Source organism: Montipora foliosa, chromosome 3, assembly GCF_036669935.1.
Source record: "Montipora foliosa isolate CH-2021 chromosome 3, ASM3666993v2, whole genome shotgun sequence".
Taxonomy (NCBI): domain Eukaryota; kingdom Metazoa; phylum Cnidaria; class Anthozoa; order Scleractinia; family Acroporidae; genus Montipora; species Montipora foliosa.
The window spans coordinates 35,755,893-35,765,892 of record NC_090871.1 but is presented as its reverse complement, the minus strand read 5'-3'; the positions used below and the strand labels follow the sequence as shown (position 1 = coordinate 35,765,892).

The 10,000-nt window shown below is 39.1% G+C and overlaps 1 protein-coding gene across 1 annotated transcript in view; it reads right to left on the bottom strand.

The window, feature by feature from the left end:
- Positions 1 to 4,523: 4,523 nt before the first annotated feature.
- LOC137997358 (ETS translocation variant 1-like) overlaps positions 4,524 to 10,000 on the bottom strand; it is a 21,354-nt gene continuing 15,877 nt past the window's right edge. The window contains exons 5-7 of the mRNA XM_068843303.1: positions 7,825 to 7,911; positions 7,670 to 7,738; positions 4,524 to 5,770 (exon numbers count right to left, since the gene is read on the bottom strand). Coding sequence (XP_068699404.1) covers positions 5,349 to 5,770; positions 7,670 to 7,738; positions 7,825 to 7,911 — 578 coding nt within the window. The 3' untranslated portion in view covers positions 4,524 to 5,348. The remainder of the gene's footprint in view (positions 5,771 to 7,669; positions 7,739 to 7,824; positions 7,912 to 10,000) is intronic.

Sequence of the window (10,000 nt, the reverse complement as noted above, 5' to 3'; positions counted from 1 at the left end):
CAATTTAGCTCCAAAGAAATATGAGCCACGCAAATTTTGGTCAGCGTAGATCACTTACACTGCGACGCGCCTTACCGTGGCCACCCAACAAACATTTTTTTCAAGTTAGCCAATCAGTGTGAGCGGATTTGATTGACAGACAAGCCTCCATTTGGTTCTTGCGCGTTGAAACTTTCTATGGAGGTGTGTCTGTCAATCAAATTCGCGTATCTTGATCAGTAGCTAACTTGTAAAAATGTTTGTTGGGTGGCCACGGTATGGCGCATCGCACTGTAATAATGTCTGCAAAATTATTCCGGAACACGATTACTAACGGTAAATCACAGACGCTCCTCTCCGATTTTTTTTTTTTGCGGAGAGTGGGCGGCTGTACACAGCTACGGTAATGGTATTTAACAATTATTCGCCGAAGGCGAAGTGATTATCGGTGAATATTCACCGATAATCACTGAGCCTGAGGCGAATAATTGTTTTAGTATAAATACACAGGTGATTATTTCAAAAAAGAGAAAAAAAAAACCTTTCAACGGGAAATCATCTTCAACTTACAGTGGCAAAACGACTACTGGCAGCCATTTTGTCCGTCGAGGTGATTATCGGCTGATACTCCGAGATAGCGAGCCAATGAGAGCGCGCGATTTTGTATAATCACCTGTGTATTATACTAAAATGTTGTAATCGTTCACAACCGCTATTATTTCAAATATCCAAGAATGCGCTTGAAGTCCGGGATTCATGGGCTTCCTGCTTTTGCTGTGGCCAGAGTACCCTGGGTGCGAGAGGCTTTCTCGCGGTCTTAGTTTCATACACGCAGTCAGTTTTCAACGTGAAAGAGTGCCGCGACAAAACCTCTGGTAGCCAGGATACTTGGGTATGGCCAGAGTTACTGACCAAAAGAAATCCTCTTTTATAGCACATGCGCGAAGTTTAGCCAACATTGAACGAACAGTAAGCTAGCCTGCATTGCTGGCGGTATTGTTGGCGCGAAAGGCAAATTAATGAGCAGCGATTTCACAGCGCACTGCCCCATTTTCTGAGCGGTTTATGCATCTCGCGCAAACAATACCGCCATACGAAGGCTAAAAGCAGGTGGGATAAAAGGAAGCACGAATATGGTGTCCAATACACTCAAACTAGTTATAAATGCACACTCACCGTTGGCTGTAGACCCACACTAAAAGAAATTATTAAATTAATATGTGAAATATATTTATCTTAAAATGAAATTGAATCTCACTATTTACAAGCTTATGAAGCTTATGGGCATGCGGCCCTTTTCACAAAAAAGACAAACTCAACATTGATTTGCTCCTCATTGGCATAATTGGATCAGAAATTCTGGATTTTTTCGGTGGTTTTTTCTTGAAGCTAACTATTGTGCACCATTCAACGTTTTTTTCTTGACAGGTAATCCTTCCGTGTATGCTCCATGAGCGTACACTGGGTTGCCTGTGGTACGTGTTACACAAAACAGAAGGCACTGAGTTGGGTGGTATTGAACTGCAGCGTTCCGGTTACTTTTTTCAAGAGGGGGGGGGGGGGGGGTCATTAAGGCCATTTAAGGGGTCACCCAGACGTCGTACCTTTGGCTCACACATTCACATGTTTAATTATTTTGTAATGTCCTGTCTCATTTTGAGGTATTTTAGCTTCTAAGCTTTGGTAATAATTTCAGTTTAAAGATAACAAGACACACTCTTGAGTAAAACTCACTAACATAGTTCTTATATAACTCTGAATCGAATTTTGATCAAAAGATTACTAGCAATCGATCGTAAAAACACGAAGATTGCTGCAGTCTCTGACTTTTATGAATCAAGGGAAAGGTCATAATGTTCTGTCAAAAGGAAGAAATTGATCGCGTGCTAGGCAACCATAAACGTGCACGTGATCACCTTGTGTCATTTGAATGAACTACGGGAAAGAATGTTGATCGTTCGTCGTTTTCAGAGTACAATTAAATTGCGTACTTTTTAGCCAAGAAACTTCCATCTTTGGTTTTTGGTTTTTAATTTTTTTCATCTGTCGGGTCAGGAAGCCCTCTTTATTGGGCTTCTGAGAAACGTATCTATTTTGACTTCAGGGTTAACTATTTACACAGCACTGAGGTTGAGTGGCCAATCAAAACAGAGTTTGTAATTGAAAATCTAAACATCTATGAGATACAAAAACAGACTTGCGAATTATCGCCAATCACAATGCTGACAAGCAGAAAAGCAAAAGAAATAGTGGTCAATGAATATGAAGTTTTTTACTATCTGGATGTTTTTGGGTTAAATTAAAGCAAAACAGATCTTTTTCTAACGTTAAAAACTTGGCTGCCTATTAATCGTTTGTCGGAAAGAAAAAAATCCTGTCTCCTCGCGTATCACATTTCAATCCACGTATGCAAATTTGTCAAGCTTTCACACAGCATGATGAATTCAAAAAGGCCGGTAAATCTCACAAAACCCTTTCCCAGCGAAACATTTATTGAAACAAACAACATATTTGCTATTAGAGGCAAAAATCCCTTTCTATTTCATTGCGTGCGTGAGGACAAGAAACCCAACCGTGTCAAATTACTATACGCGTTATACGCAACAAAATAAATTTCAGGATCAAACACTTTCCTGAAAAACCTTTTCCTTGAATAATGAAGCACAAAATAGGCAACAAACTTTCTTTCAAATAATCCTTGGTTGTCACATTTCCAATTACTTTTCAGTTTTACCTGAAGACTCTGCAGAGTTGAGCACAAATAAATACAAATAGCCAGACAACAGAGATCAAAGATCCGCTTAAGGTGTTCGATTCCTTCTGTCTACGTTAAATCCATAAGTTACCGGAGAATTTTCCATTTGGTTTCAGTGTTGTACATGACAACACACTTAGTAAAATATTAGAAATACGGCTCACTTTGATTACGGCTCGACGGGCGAAAGATTGTTGTCGAAACCATTACTTGTCGCTTTTAAGATTCCATATATTTCTTTTTCACCGCCTGTCTTGTTTATCTAATTGACGTTCCATTCTTGAGCTCCATAAAGGTATATTTTGTTTGAAGATCCACCAAAACGCCATTTGCGTTTCGACGCCATTCCAGGTTAATTAAATTTTCTGCCGTGTCCACCCGAGAAATCTACGAATTTCTACAACCTATGTACAAAGACACTACTTAGCAAGGGAGTGACAGGAAACACTTTTCCCGACACAGAAAAAAAAAAGAAAGAAAGAAAACGACTAAATTTAACTGGTTTTCGACTGGAATGCCATGCGGCAACCAAGTAATTATCATAGTAATCATAATATATATATACCCAGGAAGCTCCACTCACCCGAAAGTGGTTTTCAGGGAGCTGAGGGCGTTACATAACATAACATTTATTCAAGATGGAGCAACAAAAAAATACAAAACATCTTGAAAAGGAAAACTGGAGGTTCACCCTATGTTTCCCCAAAATAAAAAGATAAAAACAGATATAAACTATATACAATAGAAATCCTATAAGAACTATTTACAAGCAGTAACATTAAACAACTGATTATCAATAAGAACAATAAAATTTGAAAATATGTTGGTTTTTGAAAGGAGGGGAAAACCGGAAAACCCGAAGAGAAACCTTTGGGAGCAAAGTAAAGAACCAACAACAAACTTAACCCGCGTGTGGCCACGAACCCGGGCCACATTGGTGGGAGGCGAGAGCTATAACCACTATGCCCGCTGTTGTTTTTTGTTAGATGCGCATAACTGGCGTTCTGAGGTTCAAAGCACTGTATGCCACCCATTTTAGACGTTTTTTAGTGCACGAAATCGGTCCATGCCGTAAAATTCCGATGATAACGCCAGGAAGTTTGAAAACACCGTTCTGGTGTCAGTGCGCATTTTGTTCCCTGTCTGCAATCTGTATTTTACTACCGAAATCACTAAACTGTTTGCACCCGGAAAAAAATGATCGATCGCATTTGACTTTCGACTCGCTCACGTGACCATTTGGAGCGCCCCGATTTGTGACGTTCCGCTCAACTATCAGTGACCTCACATCATTTCCAAACGGTGGAAAGTTCTTCGTTCACATTCATCTCAAGCCGCGGTCTGTTTCCTTATTTTCCCATGGCCTCGCTCACATCAAGAATTACATGTCACAGATCGGGGCGCTCCAAATTGTCAGCTGAGCAAGTAGTCATTCAAATGTCATCGATCATTTTTTTCGGGGTGCAAATAGTTTAGTGATTCGGTAGTATACTGACCGCTTTGTTCCACTTTGTAAATTCCCTGCTTCAGATGCTCCCGCTAGCATAGCATTTACATATGCAGGATTGTTTGCAGAAATCAAGTAATAAATCGCACCTTCCCATTTATCTCGTCGCTGTTGCATTCTCCACTCTTCGAAAGTAAAGCAGTACAATGGTAAAAGGGGGATAAGGTGCATGAGAATCGTTTTGGGAATGCCCACCTTCATTTGTCAGTAATGACAGCTTTAAGCTGGAGAATATCTTTCCTCTGAGGTTTACTCAGTTTTTCAAACAACTGTAAGCTCAGAGAAATTCAACACTCAAGTTGCTTTATTAAACAGACTGACATATATTACTGTACATGTACTTCCATTGGTTTAGACTACACGGGCAGTCAGTTTGTCCTTACGTAAAACCTCTGTGTACAAACCAACATCAAAAAGGAAAACAATTCTACTTGATATACCTTGGGTAGGGTAAAGTTTGTACCTTTGCATCAATATACTTCGTTTTGGATAACGACAACTTACTGACTCATACAACCAATCATTTTGAGATTTAGCAAGTATTTTCTTTTACACTATACTACCTTCTGCTCTCAAACAATATCATAGTTAGTTTAGCTCCGCTATAACAAGATTAATTCACCAGCCACTAAAGGTGGCATGGCTACTTTTACAAAAAATAATATAGTCACTAATGGAGAATGCCACTTTTACAATATATTGTTATTGATGTTATCATTAGATCATTATTTTTATTTTTTTGGTGGTTTTCAACCTAATCATAGTTGGTGTGAGGGAAGTCTTTTCATGAAAATAACACTAGTTATTGTTCAATTACTCCAATTTCTTAGTTTGTTTCTTTGCCTTTTCCAAAGAGGTGCATACACAGTATGCAAAAGATAATATGTTAATCATTAAAGGTTAATACTTCTTATCAAAATTATCAACTACAAAGAAACAAATTCCCTTCCTAATTTCTGAGAATACAATAAAAACTAACCAAAACTTCCACGCTAGATGAAATCGATACGATTTATGCAAAAACGGCTAACTGCCGCATGACTGCTTGATACAAGCTACATGAACAGTTACTTCAAGAGTAACACACATTTGGGTATCAACAAAAAACTAAGGTAATGCCAGTAAACCATCTTCAGTTGAAGAGTTGACAAGAAAATCTTCAACATGCTGTTCAGGTGACAGGATTGGCTCGCCACAAACCAAATCCTCTGCATCCTCTTCAGATTTGACAGGGGCCATTGGATCATAGCCAAGGATCTTGGGAATGTCACACTTGAACTGATACACATATCGTTTGCCATGCACCTTCTCAATGACCGACTTGCCATAGTAGTAGCGTAGACCACGACTCAGCTTCTCGTAATTCATAGTTGGTTTATTCTTCTTCTCACCCCACATCTTAGCTACTGTTGAGGGTTTCAAGATCTTAAACTCATAATCCTCATCTTGGGTCCACCTAACAAGGTTTGTGTACTCCGGTGCAATAAGCAGCTCCAACAGGAACTGCCACAACTGCATTGGACCATCACCTACAGCAAGAAGAGAATATTATTATAAACATAACTTGGATAAAGCGCGCGTTCTGATTGGCCAGTTGGTCATTTATTATTTGCCCATGGGTGCACGCTCGCTGACGACAGCTGACGTACGATCCCACTTTCTGAGATTGTGGAAAGGAGAAAATGGAGTCACCAGCACATCAGTCCTAATTTTCAAGACATATTTTCCTCCTCTTAGAATAGGGGTGAACCTCTAAAGAGGTCAAAATAGAAAGGTATAGCCCTAAAGATTAATCAGCAGGGGAAAAAGGAGGATTGAAGGTCTTAAAGCGACAAAAGATCATTTCGTGTTTGTACTGCTTTGATTTCCAAAACACAACCTGAACTCTGCTCAAATATTGAAGCCGAATCACGGACTGAATTGAAATGTATTTTATGAGTCCAGGGAAGATGTCACTGGAAGGTAAATGGTATTTTTGAACGTCGATTTTCTTTTTGACATTTATTTCATCGACCATTTGAGCCCTTTGGCTTGGAAAAGTTGCGCTGTTTGCGATGGGTTAATCACTTTCAGCAGAGGCGAAGCATGTGCAAAGACAGTGTGTTTGTGTCTACGCTCGCAACAAAATCGAAATGTTTTCTCTCCTAACCCTTACGATTAAGTTATAAAACAAATGGTTAATGGCTCAGCGTGCACTATTGAGTTATGATGCACTTGGGAGTTTGCTAAGCACTCAAGTTGCTAGAGTCGCTCTCGGATATCGCTTCGAGCGACTCTTACGCTTCTCTCGTGCTTAGCAACCTCCCGCGTGCACCATTTAAGCAATAGAGGACGTTTTCCGTGTTTCCATTCTCGACGGTTATGCAAATCCGAGACGTCGAGGGTTTGCATAACTGTCGAGTTCTCAAATGAAAGTTGTACCAGTGGTAGTTGGAGCATTAGGCTCAATAACAAAGACGTTGCCTGAAGACTTAGAGCACATTGTCATCCCAGGTAGAAAAAGAAAACTTCAAACGTCTGCCCCTCCTCACCTCAGAAAGGTGTTGGAGGTCTGAAGTATCGAGTTGAGACACATAATTTAATTAATAATAATAATAATAATAATAATAATAATAATAATAATAATTGTGGGACACAAGGAAGGTGCTTGTCATTTCTGTTGTGGTGGGTTCTGCTTGGCTTAATGTCACAAAAGAGTAAGGTAGATGGATACACTGGCTTCTTTGCAGAAGACAACAGTGCTAGGCTCTGCTAGGATACTGACAAGAGCGCTAGACATGTGAACATCAAAGAATGAACCCCGAGGACCCTTGGTCATTTGCTAAGGGGGAAATATCAGTATAAGATCATCCTACGAAAAGATAATAATAATAATAATAATAATAATAATAATAATAATAATAATAATAATAATAATAATAATGATCATGATATGACCCAAACACTATGATATTCAAACTAATCATACATGGCAATACTATCAGACAGGAATACCTCCAATAAGGTCACTGAATACTTCCAAAGAACAAAGACCTAGAAACTGAAGTAACCAGGATGTGGAGGATGCACACAGAGACTGTTCTGATAGTGATAGGGGCACTTGTGGAGTCATCAAAATGGGCCTCGAGGAACAAACAACAAGATCCCAGGTGATACTATTATCAGTGAGCTGCAGAAGAAAACACTACTGGGTATCACGCAGATTTTAAAAAGGGTTCTATCCATAAAATAGACTCATTAGTGCCTACGGATCATGGTTTGATCATAGCCTTAGTGAAGCTTTAAGGAAGCAAAACTTTGGAAGGAATATAGATGTGCCCAGCAGACACACATCTTTTATTTGAAATGTTGAAAAATGAATGCCAGAAAAATCCCAGCTCGGTGCACTTCTAGTTTCAACTCCGTAAATACCTCCTCAACCAACTTACCACGATATTTAACTTGTGGTCTGGGTCCGCGTCTTCTTCGCCCAGACTTGGTTGATAACAGTTCAGGCTCTGAAATAACAAAATAACGTTTTTTGGTAAAGACAACTCAGTAATAAGAATCAAACATTCACCAACTAATCTAAGACAAATCTTACCTTGTTTCACAGTTAACCTGTTATCATGATCTGCTTTAGGTACAGGCGATGAAAGTACAGCAGAATGAATCCTTAAATCAAGGTAATCTGTAACCAAACACATTTCAATTAGCACGTTTCCACCAGAATTAAAATGAGGCAAACACAAAATAAAACAAAATATCTCCGGACAGCTAGCTCAAAAAAGAGGGATGGATGATTTTAGCATCAAAATACAACTTCGAACTGTAATCTTTGAAAGACCATCTTAATTAATTAAATCTAGAAAAATCAATCTTCATTACTGGACATGAGGACAAATAGTACAGCAACTGAACCCTTAAATTCAACAAATGCAAGCAAAGTCAAATAGTGGGAGAATGAAGCCACAATTGTCTATTAATTTTACATTTGCAGTGACAACATTCATACACTAATAAACCACTTTGTGATTAATTCAATATCAGTATTAGTCAGTTGAACTGAAACAACAGGCACTGAGAACTTCCAGAAAAATTAAAACAGCACTTCGATCTCAACAACATTCTTTAGTGGGAAATTATGACGATTCATGTCCCTTATATTACTGTTGAGCAAATAAAATCTCTGTGACAAAATCACAGGTACCCAAAGCTCACAGACTCGTTGTTTTATAACAGTTTGTGTGGGGAATTTAGCAATCGTCATTTAGGGCATTAAAATAGGAAAAACAATAATAAACCAGAATTTCTTATCTTGCCTCCTTGTCTTATATATGGTATGTCTTTGCACTTCTGGCCGTTTCAGCGCGATTCTAGCAAGTTTTAGTTCTACTGTTGCTCTCTCATATATAATTACCCAACTTGGGGAATTACATATGAGAGAGCAATGGTAGAACTAAAACTCAGTAGAATTGTGCTGAAACGGCCAGAAACAGAGGGCAACCCATTGGCTATTAATGTGTGGTCTAGTTGATTTCAGGACCAAAAAAATATCTGACTTGATCTGCTAATCGCTGACTAAGGTTGGACCAAAGGAGCTGTACTGCTGGCTAGGTGCTTGGCCCTTGAACACGACCCATGTATGACCTTGGAGCACAGCACTACACCTGATGGAATAGGCTGGGAGTCTGGAGTACCCGGAGAAAAACCCTCGGAGTCAGATTGAGATCGACTGAAAGTCAGCCCACACACGACCCGAGGTCAGAGTTGAACCCGGGTCACAGAGGTGGGAGGCATGGTTGATGACCATTAAACCACCCTGACTCCCCACAGTAATGTTTTAGCCAACCGCATGTTCCAACATTACAGCTGTGTCACTGAACTACAGTGTACGCTGTATACTGAGTAGTAGTGTGACTAGTACAGCACATTGTTACCTTCTGTCAGTTGCAGTTCTTACCATGTTACGGTTTGTTCAAATTGTTTCATTCTAATTATTTAGGACAAGCCACATCATTAAAGACAAGTGCCCATGAACTAGCTTGATGGCAGAGAACAATTCCACTGCTGTGAAAGCATAAAATTATACAGTTTCCCACATTTTACATGCATCAACTTTCACAATCACAGCTTTGTTTTAGGCAGGCCTTTGTTCAGAAGCAAAGGCAATGCCAATTTCAGGTGACAATGGGCTTGAAACTAAAATGTGGTTTTCAGGTCTCAATACCAAGGGTGCATTTGATTGACCATATTCCGGAATATGAATACATGGAACAGAAGTTAGAAATCCTTAGTTTTTACCTGCTAAAATGCTATAATTTTAAACATATCTTTATAATCCTTGATGCTTCAAAATGCCCTAGACATACCGTTATAACTCATCACTCCATGTATTCTTATTCTGGAATAGGATCAATCGAATACGTGCACCCCAAAGACTTGCATGAGGCAAGACCACCATTTTGGGTAATAGTCACAGTTCTTATCATCACATTCCTTATCTAATATCATGGGTGACAAATTACTCCTTAATTTAGGCGCGAAATTTCAGCGTTAATTTATAATTTCACATGTGAAATTACAAAATTGCCATGGTAACATCTCTTGTATCTTGATCAGAGCCAAGATGGCGTCTAGATTTAAGACAGTGACCATTGAAGAAGTTACGAAATTAAAAGAAGTGGAAGAAAATTTAAAATATGTGAAAAAGCACAATTAACTGGGTGAGAGTTTTTGAGAAGTGGTGTGACGAAAATAGCCTTGAGAAAAACCTGGAG